We start from the raw sequence: 19,101 nt of genomic DNA on the forward strand, positions 1-19,101 counted from the left end.
ATATAAATGTGCGAAACTTTGATTGTGTTACATAGTGCGCGATAAGACCTTGATGTATAAAAAATATGGTTAAATATTTTTAATTACTTCAATCATTAAACTCGAAAATTACGCTTGGACATCACAATAGCCACAGATGACGACATAACACCTGGGTGTCAAAACAGCCACGGACGTCGTCGACATAGCATCTGGACTTTTAAACTACAATAAAAAGTGCACGTAAACAATAAATCATAAATAGAATGCGTACTGGCGTCGTGGAAAACCCGGGTTCTAGAATGTGCCATGCTTTCTCAATCCTCCACGTAAGCAGAAAAATTACCGCCAGAATTTTTTCCTTTCTTCTTTCGCTCCCTCTTTTAACCCTTCTCTTACGGCGTGGTTATGATGTCCACCGAGGTATGCGAGACAGTTACTGCTCCCCTTACTCTCCTGAAAACCAGTTTTCAAGGCAACTCTTTCACATATAAAACGAAAATCGCTAAAGAATGTGATCGTCGTGAACGAATTTTTTCATTAAATGACCACATTTTCTCCAACATCGGGAAGCAATAATAGAATGTAAGCTACACAAAGTCCAAGCAATGTCGTTTATGCGTTCCAGGGAGACGGTTACCTCTTTCGAGCCAGTCGGAAAGAAACCTAATAGAAAAGACCTGTTTTGGTGGCATCATTTTTAATTAAATGACACTATTAGAAGCGAGTTGTTAGTATGCACTATGTAGTAAACGTCAACAATATTTCTTCAGATTTTCGTAAAATCAAATAGAGAGGGTTTATTGACGGGAAAAGCTGAGACATTAGCCTGAAAAATAAATACCTGGCCTGCTACACTGCACTGTGGAACGGAAAGAGAAAAAAGAAGGTCACGACGGTGGATGATGATGACGGGAGGAGGCAGATGAAAAATAGTGTGAAAAAAAGAAAAGAAGAAAACAAGGCACTTTTTCTATCATCACAAACGCGAGGCAAGGTCCGTGTCGCTTAAAAAGCGCGGGAGCCCTCGCGTTGCCTGTAGTTTTAAAACTATCTACCCAAGCGCCGGGGATCAAATCCTCCGAGAGCGGCCATGTGTCCATAGACTTCAGAGCAGATGCGAGCATGAGTCTTTCACGTGCATATGCTGGACACGCCACTAAAACCCGTTCTATAGTCTCTGGCACGGCACATTAGGTACAGTCCGGGAAGTACGCTTGTCTTATTGAGTTTAAGTATTTGCGCGTCTAGGCGACGTTTAAACGTAATTTATGGATTATGCGTGCAATCGGGCGTGGTATTACTCGAGGAACAGTAAAAGTCATCGCCAGATCTAGCCGTTTTAGGCGAATGTGTCGCTGTCTGGCAGGACCCAGTACTAGCCGTCGCACTCCTCATTCGTTCCGAAAGGAGACAAGCGGTGTACGGTCTAGAGAACGGCACTGCTGTGCTCAGGCCACTGCTGAAGGCGCCCCTTGCTTCAGGTTCGGTGGTCTCATTTCCATCGAGTCCTTAGCGTTCAGGGATACACTGTAACCCTATACGGTGACCTTTTTCCTAAGCAAATTACAGGAGACTGTTATCAAGAGCCAGAGCTTGGTAGGCGGTGTGGCGTAGGAAGAATCCCAAAATTTGTAGGGCAGGTTTACAGTCAGTGAAATGCACCATTCCTGAGGCGGTTCTCCGCAGACGAGGTGAATCGCTTACCGAAGGCCCGCGAGTTCTACAGCGGTTGAAGTAGACTTGTGTCCTAAAAGGAATCTGCGGGTCGTCTGCTCAGTGGGGATGACGAAAGCTGCTGTTGATGACTTTGGAAACGGAGATCAATCTGTGTATACGTGCACACAGTTTTGATATTTTGACCAGATGTAGGCAAGAGCAAGTTGCTTCAGTTCGCCAACCGGCATCACAGATTCCTGAACTATGCCAGAGACATGCAGGCATACTGAAGGCTGAGTCATCGCCCATGGTGGCTCCAAGGGATGATGCGGCAGGGCATAGTCTGATGGCAATTCGGATAGATGGAAGCGCAGTGCACGTGCAAAACTGCTGTCTGGTCGCTCATCAAAAATTTTCGAGAGCGGGGGACAGCGTTGCCGTGTAAACGCGCGTTAATATGCAAGTGGTTCGTGTGAGAGATAGATTGATATTGGGCACGCACGAAATTTTTTAATCGTGCCTTTGTTCGAGGCAGAACGTGGTAATCCGAGGCATATCTTGAGCGCCTGTGCTTAGACACTTTCTAATGTCCGCAAGCAGGAAATGCTTACGATAGAGAGTACAGGAAGGCCGTAACGAATGTAGCCCATATAGAGAGTACAGTAAGTCTTAACAAGGAGCGCTCCGTTGGGCCCCATTTAATGCCTGCTACGAAGCGAAGGACATGGCAAAAAAAGAGTGAATCTTTTCTTTAGCATATTTATATGCCTCGACCATGACAGGTCGACGCCAATGATAATGCTAAAAAATCTGTGGCGGGAGACGTATGGTATTGCAACCCCTCGAAATGTTACCGGGTAGCGGCAGATAGACGTGCGCGTGAATCCGACCACAGCACATTTTTCAGCTCTGCCTGCAAACCCTGACGTCGTAGGCACCTTGAAGTAGATAACACGGCATATCTGTTGGAGAGATTAGTATTTACTACGGCCTACTACAGGAGTGTATTAGTGTTTACTGCAGACTATTACAGCAGTCTGACAATGATTAGATACTGCGGCATCGAAACGAGAAGTTTCGACCAGCCAAGTGTACCAAGCAACGAAGCCCGCGTGAAAAACTAGGATAGAATACGACACAGGTACGATTCCTAAAGATAGCGTCGATAGCTTGCGCCAGTCATGTCTCCTTTCTTCGTGTTTTAAAGAAAAAGCTTTACTGCGCCAGCCAGCGAGCCATTTCGGCTCGTCGCTCAATTCAGCCGTATGCCGTGTGCCATGGCCGACGAACCACTATATATATATATATATATATATATATATATATATATATATATATATATATATATATATATATATATATATATATATATATATATATATATATATATATATATATATATACTTACGAAGGGAGCCAACAGTCACCGAAACCGAGGTGCGTAGCAGAATGTTTTTCTTTTTCTTATGTGTTATGCCTATCAGTGGGATATTATAGTACTTAGATTAAAAAATATCTTAAAGAAAATTACTTATAAAGCAGCAGAAAAAACAACCATGCCGCCGGTGGGATCCGAACCCACGACCTCCGAATATCGCGTCCGGTGCTCTTATTAACTGAGCTACGGCGACGGCTGTCCAAGCTGCTGCTCTCGTGGGTATTTCTGTTTACTGGGTGTAAGCGAACCTTGAGTGTTCACCAGCGCCACCCTCGACCATAGCGGCGGACGTAGCACGTCCTGTAATACCGCGAGCGTGACGTGGAACGTCATCAAACGGCGAGGGCGGAAACTGTGCGAGAGCCCTCTTAAGCTACCTATGCATCAAGACTGCCAGAACCGAGACCCTCGTTAAGCTATTAGCAGTAAAGTTAAAGAAAATGAGGGGCACGTTCGACAATCTTAGGAAGGGAGCCAACAGTCACCGAAACCAAGGTGCATAGGGAAATGTTTCTTTTTTAATTTTTTTATGTGTTGTGCCTATCAGTGGGATAATATAGTACTTACATTAATAAATCACTTAAAGAAAATTACTCGTAAAGCAGCAGAAAAAACAACCATGCCGCCGGTGGGATCCGAACCCACGACCTCCGAATATCGCGTCCGGTGCTCTTACCAACTGAGCTACGGCGACGGCTGTCCAATCTGCTGCTCTCGTGGGTATTTATGTTCTTTGGGTGTAAGCGAACCTTGAGAGTGTTCACCAGCTCCACCCTCGACCATAGCGGCGGACGTAGCACATCCTGTAATACCGCGAGCGTGACGTGTAACGTCATCTAACGGCGAGGGCGGAAACTGCGAGAGCCCTCTTAAGCTACCTATGGCATCACGACTGCCAGAACCGAGACCCTCGTTAAGCTGTTACCAGTAAAGTTAAAGGAAATGAGGGGCCCGTTCGACAAACTTATGAAGGGAGCCAACAGTCACCGAAACCAAGGTGCATAGGGGAATGTTTTTGTTTATTTTATTTTTTTATGTGCTGTGCCTATCAGTGGGACATTATAGTACTTAGATTAATAAATCGCTTAAAGAAAATTTCTTATAAAGCAGCAGAAAAAACAACCATGCCGCCGGTGGGATCCGAACCCACGTCCTCCGAATATCGCGTCCGGTGCACTTAACTGAGCTACGGGGACGGCGGTCCAATCTGCTGCTAGATGCTAGATGCTTGGTAATAAATACCAATATCAATGTGAAGAAACTGATCGTAAGAAAACCTAGAAACTGAAAGTGCGATGCTCTGAAAATATTCAGTGCAGAAACAAAATGCTGGAGAAGCCAAACTTGGAGCTCTATAGCACAGCTAAATCTAAAATTGCAGGGGAAAGCATTTCTGTCAATTCCAAAGGAAGTGGTTTACCTTTCGAGGGCCTGGCTGGGTGCTTCAGGACGAAGTGGTACCAGGAGAAAGTTCAGACCGCTGACGATACTTACAGCTTTTGCATGCAAGACTGGGCATCCCGGTTGCATGCAAGACTAGCCATCCCGGTTAGCTGTATGCTCTATAGAGCATACAGCTAACCGGGATGGCTAGCATAAGGTAGGGCGACAGTTAACTGTTCAATAACTTGAAGTGAGAACAATGTTCGTCAAATGTTGCGGGGAATCCCCCAAGGTGGAATTCATTTCATATAAAGCAGTAGTTACTGATTGGCATGCACCAAGCGAATCCACATGGCTAGAAAGGAAGTATATATACAGCTTTCTAAGAAACATCGTAGATAAAACAAAAAATTTGTCCTGCTGTGGGGTTCGAATCCGGGACCACTGCTTCACCTGAGTAGTCGCTTTACCAGATGAGGTAACCGGGACAGCTATCATATGGTAGGGCGAGACGGAATTGATCAATAACTCGAAATGGGAACAGGGTTGGCCACTGCAACAAGCAATACATACCACACATATTTAATAGTTTGAAGGTTCTATGAAGCCATTATGGTACAAAGAACTAGCCAAATGCCTTTCATATTTTGAAAGCTACTTGTTTGTCTCAAATCGGCTAAGTGTAGTAACGGGGATGTGTTTATATTGTCCTTTGTTTTTTTTTTCAATTAAGAACTGCTTAAAGCAGGTATGCACTCATTTGGCAGTCTCTGGGACCCAAACGTAGCTCTGAGCCAAAACAGTGTGAAATATCTACTAACCGAAAGCCGCTAATTAACACTGTACGCAAAGGTGGTCTTCAGCCATCTATGTCCATGCATACGAGTATCAGGGTATGTCAGTAGACAAAATGCGAACAGGTGGCGCTGAATCTTAAGCATGGCGAGACGCTCGAAATTAGAATGATCTGCACAGAGCCGCGCCTAAGGAGGCAGCTCTAGAAGAAAGGCCAAACGTTATTCGCAATTAACAAATAAATTCTCCGCAACTTTTGAAGAACATCACTTTTTTTCCCGCGGTTCTCGATGGTCTTCGTCTTGAAGGATTACGTCCACGAGACACTTCCGCGTAGATGTAACCCGGGAATTCGTCTTTTTTGCTAACTGGATGTTCACCTTTCTGCTGAAGTTCTCTGTACCCATGAACTTCAGAACGGAATGCTCGCAAATAATGCAGCGCCTCGGGCGACGAGCGATAGAAAATGAGTGAAGGTTTATTATTTATTGGTTATGAACGAATGTCTTGCATACCAAACTTAGTTGAAGTAAAAAATTGTTTACCATTATTTTGATTTCTTCTTCGTCTCCTTAGTAGTAGGTTTTAATTTCATTTGGTTTCCTTTTCTTCCTCTTATTTATTTCTTCTTTTCCCAGTGATGATGAATGGCATTGAACGTGCTATGCAATTTTTGTTGTTATTGAGCAGTTTTGCGGTTTCTGTTTGCCAAATTCAAGGTGAGGTGGAGCTAGTCATGCTGCATAACACGCACCTTTTTTTCCCGCTCTCCAGGCCACATGTCGTACGTCAACCGTTTATACGTTTTTAGTGAAATAAACTTACACCGATATTGGCCTACTAAATGTATAGAGCAAAATTTGGGCTGCTACCTTCAGATGTAACTGTAAATTCACTGTGGCACGACTGACATTAAACATGATCAAAATGCCGACGTGTCTTCCCATGCTGTCACAATCCGCTTATTTTGCCCAATAGCGCCACTTGAATGAACGACACTTGACCTGTGCTATTGAGCATCGCGCAGCAACCCGCACCCCCCCCCCCCACTCTTATCTTATTTCCCATGACCTGCGTCTATAGTGAACCTGCTTTGTGGCGTACCGGAAGCAATCCGATTCACTAAGAATCACATGAATAAAAAACTAATTCTTAGGTGTATATAGGTGATTATTTCTTGAAGAGAGAATGAAGGCAAGCGTTTCATATTTTATTGAAAAGGAGCACGAATTAAAAAGCCCCAGCCAACGTAATTGATATGGATTATGTCCGCAGTGACACTATGAAAGCCAATAAACTGGAAATAAGTTGGGAAGAAATGCAGACATTCCTTTGTATATAAACACACGTATCTAAATGTCTAGCAAAGTCCTCTTTGTGTGTTGGGCAAATGACAAGAGCAAACGTATTTTTAGCGCCACCCGTACAATTTCATCCACAATAGCTGAAGTGACGAGAGCTACCTCTTACCAGCGCTGCACCCACTCCAGACGGCACACCCTCATTTTTCCCGCTGGTTTAGCCGCTCCTGTCGGTGTGGCCTACACAGAAAACTTAACATTTTGGTGTGAGGATGCCCATCATAGCCCGTCAAAGTATGCCCATCATGTAGCACTGCCCTGCCCTCGTCTTTCTTCGCCCCGATTTTACGCTACGCTTTAGTTAAGAATGTCTGAGCAACTGCCCCTACAGAATACTTTGTAAAACAACATAGCTCAGACAGCCCTTCACGAAGCGTTATCGCTGGTAGTCGAATTCATTGCTTAAGCAGAGCAACTCTGCCCCGCTGGAATCTGATGTCTGTTAAGTGAAGCGTCGAGCTTAGCGAGGAGCCCAGCCCTTCGCCTCACCATTCCAAAAACACTTCACACCAGCCACATCTTCATCTCCCCACTGCATCCCCTCTAGCTAGGGAGATTTCCACCTTTACTTGGGATGGTAAACAGCGCTAAATACACAGGAACACAGGTAGACAGCAGTGAAGTGCTGACCTTCAACTGAACGCTTATTAAGAAACTAGTTCGCCGTGAAACGCAGAACAGGCACCTACCTCCTGGAATGCACATGTCTCGCAGCATCTCGCAATGTCTTGAAAACGAATCCGCAAATTCCTCGCGGTCATACATGCCGTATAGGGCTGCACTTCACCTATCATGCTTGTCGATGAGTTAGACATTGCTTGAGGAAGCAGAAACGATTCGTTGCCTACATCGGACGCAAAGTCCCCGTTCTAGAAACGCACCCTATGTAATCGACGTTTCGCAATACCTTTTAGACCTCGTCTTCAGTCTTCGTTCTCAAATCACAAAGCGACATCATATGGCTCACATGCAGTGCAAAGTCAATGATTTCATTACCAATAACCATCGCTGCAAAACCAGTTAACAATGTCTTCGCCACCTCAATGTTTAACGTATGATATTTTTACTCGTCATAAGGACTGTTGAAGCGATACGATGCAAAACTAACAATGTAGACATTCTCTATTTCGAACGGCCAGATTTACTTGTACTAATTCTGGTGGCTTCTAAAATGCTGCTCTTGGCGCTTTTTTTAGTTTTGATTCTAAGCGCCAAATGTGAGGTTGTATATTTTTATATTTAGGTTGTATGCTCCGCAAAAAAACACAAGTTCATCGTTGCACTAGTTTACAAATAGCAGTCTTGCTGGTGGTTAAAGCGCACAACTCCCATCAAACCAGTGAACGCGCTTGTTTGCCACTTGTTGAAAGGCCGTAGCGCCTTTAAAAGTTCCGCACAAAAAACACAAGTTCATCGTTGCACTTCTTTGCAAATAGGAAAGAACTGGCAGCGGTTAAATGACACGACGGACGTCAAGCAAGACGTCAAACAAGTTGAAGGCCTTTAAAAGTTCACACCCGCAACGGAAGAAATGTCTGAATGCAAGTTTTTTGATTTTGTGGATGAGCGCAAATAAGGCACATCTGAGAAAAGAAATCGTGTGATACATCTCCTGTCATTTTTCTTTTTGTCGTGCGCAACATTAAAGTAATGAACAAAACCGTAGGCAGCCGTGTATTCTATAGGTCGTTTTTATTACATGATCTTTTCTAGAACATCTGGTAGCAGGTCCGACAGATCACTTGAACTCTTGGTCTCCCCAAGCAAAAGTAATTATTGGAAGCCTTCGGGTTCTCACTAGAAAATTCAAAATTGCAGGCCATTATTTTGATTCGAACTCTGCATCTTCAACCCTCCGAAGTTCGATTTTCGCGCATCGCGTAACTCAGAAATTAGGCGTACATTCAACACCACTGAAGCCACCAGCTAGAAATCAAACGGCCATCCATGTATAGGTGACGTTTATGCGGTTACCTGATTATAAATAGCATTTGCGCAAGGTAAATAAAATTCCCTTGATAAGCATTTATAATGTATACTTTACGTCATTCCAGAAAATGTCAACTAACTTCCTTTTCTCAGAGCCGCAAGAGCTTCATGTGCGCATGAAGTCTCTAACTCAAGCTGCAGCCGTAGAATTTTGTAGTTACATTGTATCTGGACAGGCTAAACCCAGGGAACACAATAGGTGACGGTGAAACTAGAATCAGATCATCAAGTTCACCTCATGGATATTTTGCTGCCATAAAGCCCCAAATCGAAAAAAATAATGTTGACAATAACTGTTAACAAAACCAGCCTACAAAGTAACGCCACAATGAGTTTTATATTCTCATAGAAATGTGTAAAGCAACCGCTTTATTTAAGCCGCGAGCCTCAAAAACATGGAATTTTCTTGTTTCATTGTTACTTGCAATGCATCAGGATATACTCAAGCCAAGTATATATACAAAAGCGCAGCCAGTTTTTTAGGTGGTCAACATGAGCTAGATAGCGCTGAACATTAAAAACTAACCCGTTAATTTTAAATTGTTTGTGCACACTACTGGTTTTCTATGGCCAAGAGATCTGGTAAGTTTCGAACGGTGGAAGCATTTTTTAAGTCCGATTCTGCGACGGGTAGAAAGTGTAGTAGGCCATTCGTATTAAATCCTTCGCGCAGCATCTCACCGCGCTCTTTTGGTGTCTCCAATAAAAAGAAAAAAAGGTGTTTGTTACTAGTGGTCGAAAATGGCATTAGCTGGATCAGGTGTTCAAGGATATATGAGACAGATACTTCGCCATTTCGTTCCCCAAAAACCTATTATTATTATTCTTATTATAAATATTAATATTATTATTATGTCCAGCTAATGGCATCCGTCTGCCTTTCATCTAAGTTGACATTCCCTCAAGCTGAAGATGATTAAGCAGCGCCAAGCAGAGAGCTCAATGGACGGCTCGTGTTCTTCAGGGTTAACCAACTCATTAATGTTGTAGAGAATCATGTTCAGCAGCAAGTGCAGAAAAAATGCACTCCATGTGCATATATGTCTGCCTAACTTCATTAAACAATTGAACTAAAAGCTTGCGGAAATCTCCCATGTGACAGAATAGTCGCCTGCCGAACGCTTCCTTGCGACGAAAGGCATCTACATGCTTCGCAAAGATCAGTGGGGAAGCTAGGTTGCACCTGGAAAAGTGGTGAACCTCTGTAGTGACGAAGCTACAAGCAGTTTGGAGGACAACAGCACGAGATGTCGGTTGCAGGGCACAGAAACTTTATCGGCCCTGTTGCAAAATGTCGAATATTCGAGTCTTCGACTTCCGGCTACAAGCACAGGCCATAGAATTTCTTTTTTTTCTCACCTTTGCAATATGGGTACTGTGGTCCAGGCGCACTGGTTCAGAAATGGGCACTGTTCTATAGCACATACAAATCTGCGAGTACATTTCATGGCATAGGTTACATACCTGTTTTGCAATCATTGCGGGTAAGCCTGGCAAATCAACTCTGGTAAATGAGCCATGCGTTAGAAAAAAAAAGCTTTTCAGGTAACTATGTAATGAAGCGGCCGGTGTGCACGAAAAAAATTGTTTAAAAGAAGTATGCTGGTTTTGTCTGTTTCAAGAAAAACACCATAAACTGAGACGAGTATTTATGTAGGCTGCAACTTCAGGAGTTTCGTCTTATGAATCAAAAGCCACAGCCGCCCTTTCCTGTCGTGATCCTTCTGCTATAGAGCACCATATAGAGTCTATAGAGCAGCATATAGAGAAATCGCAATAAAAAGCAAAGAAGGGCGCATTCAACTTAAGAGAGAAACTGAGGTCAGAGACCATAATTTTTCATTACAAAACTGGCACTACGTAATTCGAATCAAATATAGCATTTTTTTATTGACAATGATTCTTGCGTACCATGGCAGAATTAGAAAAATAAACATGAACTACGATCCGCTGAATTGTCATGGCATCTGTCCCGAAGATCATGCGAATTAAAATATCAAGACTAGAGAATATAGCTTGACAGGCAATGTGAGAGCGCAAATATGGCGATATAAAAAAAAGCCCTCAATTATGAATGCCTTTGAAAGATTATGAATGCAAATCAAAGGCTATCGTAATATATATGTAGTGTTGGCAAATTGCCTTATAATAATAAATTATTAGTGACAATTCCGTCTATTTACCAGATATTAATGCTTAAGCATGCAAGCGCGATGCTCTGACGCGGCGATGGCGTTCTAGTGTAATGCAGTGGCCAGCAAAGCTGATCTTTTCCCGCTCTCCTGAGGGAAGGTGACGAAGAGTCACCGCAGTGGGTGAGTCGTTATGGCGCTCAGCTGCTCCTCCTGCTGCTCCTCCTCCTACTACCACGCTCTCGTTAATTCGACAGAATTTCTCTATGTTTCCAGTTATATTGATGAGGAATATCAGACCTAGTACTCGTCTGTCTGCTAATACACGACCGCATATTAGGTGCCCACCTCTTAGCACTGTAAACGCCTCATCTACCTTAACCTCAGGCCGCCGCGGTGGCTGAGTGGTTACAGCGCTCGGCTGCTGGCCCGAAAGACGCGGGTTCGATACCGGCCACGGCGGTCGAATTTCAATGGAGGCGAAATTCTAGAGGCCCGTGTACTGTGCGATGTTAGTGTACGTTAAAGAACCCCAGGTGGTCGAAATTTCCGGAGCCCTTAACTACGGCGTCTCTCATAGCCTGAGTCGCTTTGGGACGTTAGACCCCCATTAACCATACCAGACCAAACCAATTAAGTCGATGAAAACGATCATACCCAAACACGACGCGCAAGACTGGCAGTTTAGAGCGCGTGGTGTTGGGCGGCTGTAAAGGCTAAGTCAGGCAATTAAAGAAATGCAGTAATGGGGCAGTGCACTACAGAAGTGACCAGTGAAGCAGATCTTTTAAGTCCGGTTTGGGTTCAAAATTTACTTCTGAAGAAACTCTGTTTAGCTCTCCCTATGATGTAGGCACAGCCGCTAATGTCAAGAGGTCACGTGGTTCCGGGATCGTCTGGCGTGGACAACTACAACACTGACAGATTTTCGGCCTCAACAACCGTATAATGATAACGAACATCATCTATAGAATGGAGACGGCCTAAAAGCTTTGAAGTGGAAACTAGGCATAGGTAAAAACCAGATGTATGTGTTAGGAGATAAGGAGGGCAATCTCGTTAGCAATATCGATAAGACAGTGTAAGTAGCGGGAGAGTTCTGCACAAATCTATACAAAAGCAAATGTAACCAGAACGCTAATGCGAGATACCGTGGCGCACAACAATGCGTCAACCCGCCAGTAACTACAGGAAAAGTAAAGGAAGCCTTAGAAGCAATGCAAAGGGAAAACCAACTGGCGAGGATCAGGTAAGAGAAGATCTGTTGAAGAACGGAGGGCAGATTGCGCTAGAAAAACAAGCCACCATGCATACGCAATGCCTTATGACCTCGACCGTATCCGAAGCTTGGAAGAACGTGAACATAACTCTAATTCATAAGAAAGGAGACACCAAAGTGCTGGAAAATTAGAGACCGATCAGCTTGTGGTCCATTGCCGACAAGGTATTTAATAAGGCAATCGCTGATAGATCCAGAGAAACCTTAGACCTCAATCAGGCGGGTTTTCGTAAGCAACATTCCACTTTAGATCATATTCACACTGTCAATCAGGTGATAGAGAAATGCGCAGTATATAACCAACTCCTATACTTAGCCTTCATTGATGACGACAAAGCATTTACACTCAGTGGAAATCTCAGCAGCCTTACAGGCACTGCGGAATCAGGGTGTAGATGAGCCTTATGTCAAAATACTGGAAGATATATGTAGGAACTGCACAGCTACCATAATTGTGCATAAAGTCAGCAATATTATTGTTACGTTGATGTGGCAGTGGAAGACGAAGTGGCCTCTCGCGTGAAATGACGAACGAAGAAGTGTAGGTTAATGCAGCTCCCTGTTCGTGTTGGTGCTCCCTGCTAGGAACTCTCTATTCTAACCCCCCCAACACTTGTAAATAAATGTAAATAGTTTATCCCTGTAACATCCTTGGTGGAGGCGCTGGGTAACGATCCCAGTACCTCTCCTCTCCTTGTCAACTTTCCTCGTCCACAGTCCCAGAAGGGCGTGCACAGTTTTCTTGGGCTGTGTTCCTACTTTCGCCGTTTTATTCAAGATTTTGCCCTTATCGCTCGTCCCCTCACCGACCTACTGAAGACCGACACCGAATTGCCCTGGGGTCCTGATCAACTAAATACGTTTTTCACGCTTGTCCGCATGCTAACGTCATCACCGATTCTGGCACATTTTGATCCCGCGGCCCCTACAGAACTCCGCACAGACGCCTGCGGCTACGGGACTGGAGCAGTGTTCGAACAACGCCCCCGCCCTCCAGACCATGTCGTTGCGTATGCTAACCGCCTGCTTTTAGCTGCCGAGCGAAATTACTCGATTACCGAACGAGTATGCCTCGCCCTGGTTTGCGCTGCAGCTAAATTCCGACCATAATTGTTCGTTCGCGCTTTTTCCGTTGTCATAGACCACCATACCCTTTGCTGGCTGTCCTAGCTGAAAGACCACTCCGGGCGTCTTGGCCGCTGGGTGCTACGCCTTCAGAAGTATTCGTACACTGTTGTGTACAAGTCTGGACGTATTCATCAAGACGCTGACTGCCTGTCTCGGTACCCTGTCCAGCCACTTGATCTCACTGACACTGACGATATCCATTCCCTGTTTGGCATTTCTGATCAACACAACATCGCCGAGGAGCAGTGCAAGGACCCATATTTGCGAACAAACATCAAGGGCCTCAGTTCTGGAAGCTCGAAGCGCTCTCTGCAGCTGTTTGATACCAAAAATGGGATCCTCTATCGCCGCAACTACCGTCCTGACCGGCCCTCCCACCTTCTAGTCATTCCCCAGCAGCTGCGCTCTTCTATAATCGCAGAACTCCATGACCTGCCTGCAGCTGGAAACCGTGGTGTGGCGAGAACCTACGACCGGATACGGCGCCGCTTCTTTTGGCCTGGCTTATACCGTACATTCCAGCGTTACGTCACCACTTGCGACCTCTGTGAAAGCAGGAAGTAGCCTTTGGCACCATCTCCTGGTCTTCTGCAGCCTATAGCCGTGCCCGTGGAGCCATTCCACCGTGTAGCGCTCGACTTCTTTGGACCATTCCCGACCTCAGAATCCGGAAATAGGTGGGTCGCAGTAGCCACCGCCTATGCCACTCAGTACACTATCACCCGTGCATTGCCTACCAGCTGCGCGACCAATGTCGCTGACTTCGTTTTGCACAATCTTATTCTGCAAAAAGGTGAACATCGTCAATTACTCACGACGGCTCCTCAGGGAGGTGGGCCTGCGGTGGAACCGCGAAAGTGACTTCGTGAAGTGGACAATGGACAACCGTTTCATTAACAACCTCTGCGACTACCTCAGCGCAACGGTTCTTCACGCCTTCTTTTAACTTTCAATCCCGTGCATTCCTTCCCCCTTTCCTTTTTCAACTTATGCCTCATAGCACACTTCTTGAATAAAAAAAATTACTCACGGACCACGCACGCTATTTCATGTCTAGAGTTGTTGACGACATCCTGTGCTCATGTTCATCCAAGCGCAAGATTGCCTGAGCATACCCCCCGCAGACTACCGGGCTAACCGAGTGTTTGAACCGGACATTAACAGATATGTTGTCTATCTACATCTCCCCCGACCACAAAGACTGGGAAGACGCCGTGCCCTGTGACGTTCGCTTACAACGCCTCCCGGCATGAGAAAACTGGTTACTCTCCGCTCTATCTTTTATATGGGAGACCCGCCGTCCTGCTTTTGGACACACTTGTCCCATCCGCTGACCGTCCAGTCACTGCCTGCACCCGTGATACCATTGTTCAAGCTGCAGACTCTCGCGAAATCGCCCGTAGTCGGCTCCAAGCGTCCCAGCAAGCACAGAAGTCTGTACGACAATCGCCCTCACCACGTCACCGACGAACCGGGGTCGCTCGTTCTTCTGTGGTCTCCTTCCCGCCGCGACGGTCTCTCTGAGAAACTTTTGTCCCCCTACCATGGCCCTCATCATGTGGTGCCTTAGGCCACCGATGTCACGTATGAAGTTGCTCCCCATACGCCTGCACCCTCATCAAGTAGACCACCCACCTATATTGTTCTCGTCATGCGCCTCAAGCCCTGCAACGTCGCTTCTCGACCACCGGCCTAGCGCGTAGACGGCGCTCGTGCCGCCGGGAGTCATGTTACGACGAAGTGGCAGTGGAAGACGAAGTGCCCTCTCGCGTGAAAGGACGCAGAACAGGAGGTTAATGCAGCTCCCTGTTCGTGTTGGTGCTCCCTGCTAGGAACTCTCTATTCTAACCCCAACACTTGTAAATAAATGTAAATAGTATTTCTCCGTAACAATATTCCAATAAGTAAAGGTGTCAGACGAGGAGACATGACCTCACCAATGCTATTTACCGCCTGTTTACAAGGCGAATTCCGAGGCCTGAATTTAGAACAGTTGCAGATAGTAGTTAATGGGGAATACCTAAATAATCAGTGACTCGCTAATGAACTGAAGAGATGAACTGCAAATAAAGATCAATGAGTTAGACAGACAGAGCCGTAAAGGGTGGGTCTAAACGTTATCATGGAGAAAACCGAAGTCGCGTTCGACAGTCTAGCAAGGGAACAGCAGTTCATAATTGGCAGCGAGGTGCTTGAAGTGGTAAAGGAATACGTCTACTTAGGGCAGGTAGTGACAGCTAATCCGGCCCTTACAAAAAAAAATTATGGAGTTTCTGCAAAATCTTTATTGCTCATTCGCATCACACAAAGCATAATTTCTGTGGTGTTCATGTTGATGTTTGTGTGCAGGCCTTGTCGAAACCTTCCAGAAAATTTGCCGCCGATTGTCTGATGTACACGTGCTGACTAATTGTCTGATGAGGATATGATGCATCTTCTGAGGAGTTTCTGGTGAAGACTTGTGATGATTTTTTGTAGAATGTTTCCAGAAAATTTGCCGCCGATTGTCTGATGTGCACGTGCTGACTAATTGTCTGATGAGGATATGATGCATCCTCTGAGGAGTTTCTGGTGAAGACTTGTGATGATGTTTTGTAGAATGTTTCGAGAAAATTTGCCGCCGATTGTCTGATGTGCACGTGCTGAATAAACGTCTGATGAGGATATGATGAATCCATTTGAGGGATTTTTGTTAGCGATGTTTTGTGGAAAGTCTGCAGGTAATTGAAGCCGATTTTGTGATGTTGGTGTGATGACCGATTTTGTGATGTGGATGTGATGTCTGATTTTGTGATGTGGATGTGAGGCCCGATTTTGTGATGCAGATGTGGTATCTGATATTGTGATGTGAATGTGATCTCTGAATTTGTGATGTGGATGTGATGTCCGATTTTGTGATGTGGATGTGATGTCAGATTTTGTGATGTGGATGTGATGCCTGATTTTGTGATGTGGATGTGAGGTCCTATTTTCTGATGTGGTTCATATGCCTGATTTACTGATGTGGATGTAATGTCTCATTTCCTGATGTGGATGTGATGTCTCATTTCCTGAGGTGTATGTGATGTCCGATTTCCTGATGTGGATGTGATGTCCAATTTTGTGATGTGAATGTGATGTCCGATTTTGTGATGTGGATGTGATGTCCGGTTTTGTGATGTGATTTTCTGATGTGGTTGTGGTGGTGTCCGGTTTCCTGATGTGGATCTGATGTCCGATTTCTTGATGTGGTTGTGAAGTCCGATTTCCTGATGTGGATTCACATCCGATTTTGTCCGATTTCCTTATGTGGATGTGATGTCCGATTTTTAGATTTGGATGTGATTTCCGATTTTGTGATCTGGATTTGAGGTCACATTTCCTGGTGTGGATGTAAGCTTCGATTTTGTGGCGTGGATGTGATCTTATTTTGCGATGTGGATGTGATGTAAAATTTTGCGATGTGGATGTGATATAAGAGCATAACGGTAGTACTCGTGCGGATCTGTATCTTTAATCAACAGTAAAGTACTCCGTGAATGCATCCATATGATCGCCAGAAAATAGATTAATGCCGCATAGTACATTGATCAGGTATGAGTTTTGAGAATTTATTTTAAAACGGTAACAAATATCGTTACAAACTGTCCACGATGTCATTTGATTTTTCGGGAGACCATGGAGGAAAGGCTGTATCTAAACGGTTGTCCCGGCACTCCAGGAAACTTGGAGCATGTGTACCCTGAAAAAATAAAAGCAAAACCAAGTGTAGAGCAGTTGTAGCATTGCACAAGCTATGAATTCAGTTTCAAGGAATCAGGTCCTTGCTTTTGGTTCGGATTGTGGTTCAAGACCACAAGCAACATCTATGCAAAGAGGTAATCATGAAAAAGAGTGAAAGAAGCAAAATGTTCATTTTACTGCCATTACCATTTCACCCTTTTAAGAGGAGCACAAAGGAACATAGAAACCTAACTGGTTAATGAGTGGAAGAACCAAATGTGCATTTCACATGCCATTACCACCTAATCCATTTACCACAAGTAAACATACAAACCTAACTGAATATTACTAAGACAATACGAAGACACAATTGTCTTCGTATTGCATGCGCCACAGCCGAGAGTTTTAAAGTTCGATTATCACAAACTTTTCCAAAATGCAGCACGATACACTGCAGGTTATAACATGTCGGGTGCTTTCTTTTAGCCACTTAATCTCTGACAAAAAAAGAGGAAAAATAGAGAACCTAATGTATGCAAAAAAATCTTACAATGTATCAATTATTTACATTCTTTAAATTTACTTGAGATGACAGTAAAATGCCCCAGTACACATTTTCGTCATTGAAGTGTAAACCCTGAGCTTGCCTTAAGACTGCTCAGCAATGCTCCGAACGCAGAGGCCACTATGCTGAACGTTTTGTGGTAGTTGGTGCAGACTATTATTCATTCTTTCAATCTTCGCTGCCTCCAGGCGCAATAGAAATTTAAACTTAGCAATCCGATGTTCTCACTAGCCGCAGATGGCCGGAAGAAATAACGGTTGAACTACTTTTAAGCTGCAGTCGACCGCTGGCAAAGAGGTTGGTCAGTCTAGAACTGCTTCCGGCAACGGTGAAAACGAGCTTTGCCGGCAGAATCATTGCCACAAAAAACTGCAGGAAAGCTGTTTTTATGGCATCCTGAGTAGACAATGAGAAGGCGAATTTCGGCCCGGAATTTCAGCTGGCCGCCAGCAGAACATTCTATCTTTCTTTAACGCATGCTCTTGAAGAGTTACAAATATTTCATTTGTCTGTATTACATGTTAGCTCGAACTTTTGTTCACCTTTACATCATCTGTTAACCTCATCCGCCCACCTAATTTTCAGCCGCCCCGTGCTACGCTTTTCTTCCTTAGGAATCAAAGAATATAGCAGGGGTCAAGTGGATGCAGCTAGCATAGGACCGGGTTAATTGGAGGAATATGTGAGAGGCTTTCGCCGTGGAGCGGGTATAGTCCGGCTGATGACGATGATATTCCTTATCCGAGCGGTCACTCTGCTGTCGATGTCGAGGGTTAACCTCCACTCATCGCGATTTACTCGCTGCAGCCGTCAGGCAGTAGCAATGTTTTGTTCATCGTATGTCCACATTGCTTACCATTCCTGAAAAAGAAATGGTTGTCTATTTCCTTCAACATTGAATTTATGTTCTTTCTCAGGCAAGCAGCATGCTTTTTTCACCATATATTATAGCGTTAAAGGTTACCGAAGCAAAATAGGTGAAGAGAATGTTGGCGATGACGAAAACCACACTTACTTTTTGTCTCTTGGTTGGCGGCTGCGTTCCGCTCTCGGTCTCGGGAGTGTTCGGGACGGCGCCTACTTCTGCTTCCAGAGCAAGCCGCGTTCTTTGCCATTCCATTGCGCGCTCCGTGCCTGCATTTCATGCGACGCACTAAATTATGACAGAGTCATTCACAAATGTGCCAAAAAGTAAATGATGACACTTACCGAAACCCAAAAGGGTTGCCGACGCTGGTGGCTGGCTGGCTTCCCATTCAACCATCACCATAATGCCCCGCAGTTCTTCTATGGCGCTTTCTTTTGCTAGAAGCTGCATACCAACGTCAGCGTCTAAGGCGCGGATCGCGTACACATCCCATTTTTCTTCTTGCCATTTTACAAACACGTGCGTCATTTTGGAACCGGAGTGGCTGGACTCCAACTGAACTGATGTCACTCCAGCAAACGAAGGGTGGCTCGAAAAAACGCGACGGAGTCACAATCACGTGACGGGGGTGACGTAGCGTGTCTAAGTGCGGGAGTGGGGAGGGGTTGATGCGCAGTCACATGACAAGAACTGCGGAGTAGGAACTACCCTACCGGTTCTGGGAGCTCAGAGTGCCCTTTTTTCTTTTTTTTCTTTTAGAAAGGGGGTGGGAAGGCGAGCGAGCTTTCTTCTCTCAAGGCTAGAAGCGAGAGGGGAGCTGTGT

The 19,101-nt window shown here is 44.9% G+C and overlaps 1 protein-coding gene across 1 annotated transcript; it reads right to left on the reverse strand.

Moving 5' to 3' along the window:
- Positions 1-13,803: 13,803 nt before the first annotated feature.
- On the reverse strand, positions 13,804-18,818 carry LOC144112421 (uncharacterized). The gene is made up of 3 exons (XM_077645258.1): positions 18,620-18,818; positions 18,426-18,544; positions 13,804-13,926 (listed from the first exon to the last, which is right to left on the reverse strand). The coding sequence occupies exons 1-3, from the start codon at positions 18,804-18,806 to the stop codon at positions 13,804-13,806; spliced, it is 429 nt and encodes a 142-aa protein (XP_077501384.1). The 5' UTR covers positions 18,807-18,818.
- Positions 18,819-19,101: the final 283 nt, after the last annotated feature.

This window comes from Amblyomma americanum, unplaced genomic scaffold, assembly GCF_052857255.1.
Source record: "Amblyomma americanum isolate KBUSLIRL-KWMA unplaced genomic scaffold, ASM5285725v1 scaffold_97, whole genome shotgun sequence".
Classification (NCBI taxonomy): Eukaryota; Metazoa; Arthropoda; class Arachnida; order Ixodida; family Ixodidae; genus Amblyomma; species Amblyomma americanum.

What these genes read in the sequence shown, in the direction of transcription:
- LOC144112421 (XM_077645258.1), bottom strand. Translation starts at nt 18,806, where the DNA reads ATGACGCACGTGTTTGTAAAATGGCAAGAAGAAAAATGGGATGTGTAC. An exon ending in GGCAACCCTTTTGGGTTTCG is followed by an intron (nt 18,545 to 18,619) that starts GTAAGTGTCATC and finishes CATGAAATGCAG; the next exon opens with GCACGGAGCGCGCAATGGAA. An exon ending in CGCCAACCAAGAGACAAAAA is followed by an intron (nt 13,927 to 18,425) that starts GTAAGTGTGGTT and finishes ACCTTTTTGCAG; the next exon opens with AATAAGATTGTGCAAAACGA.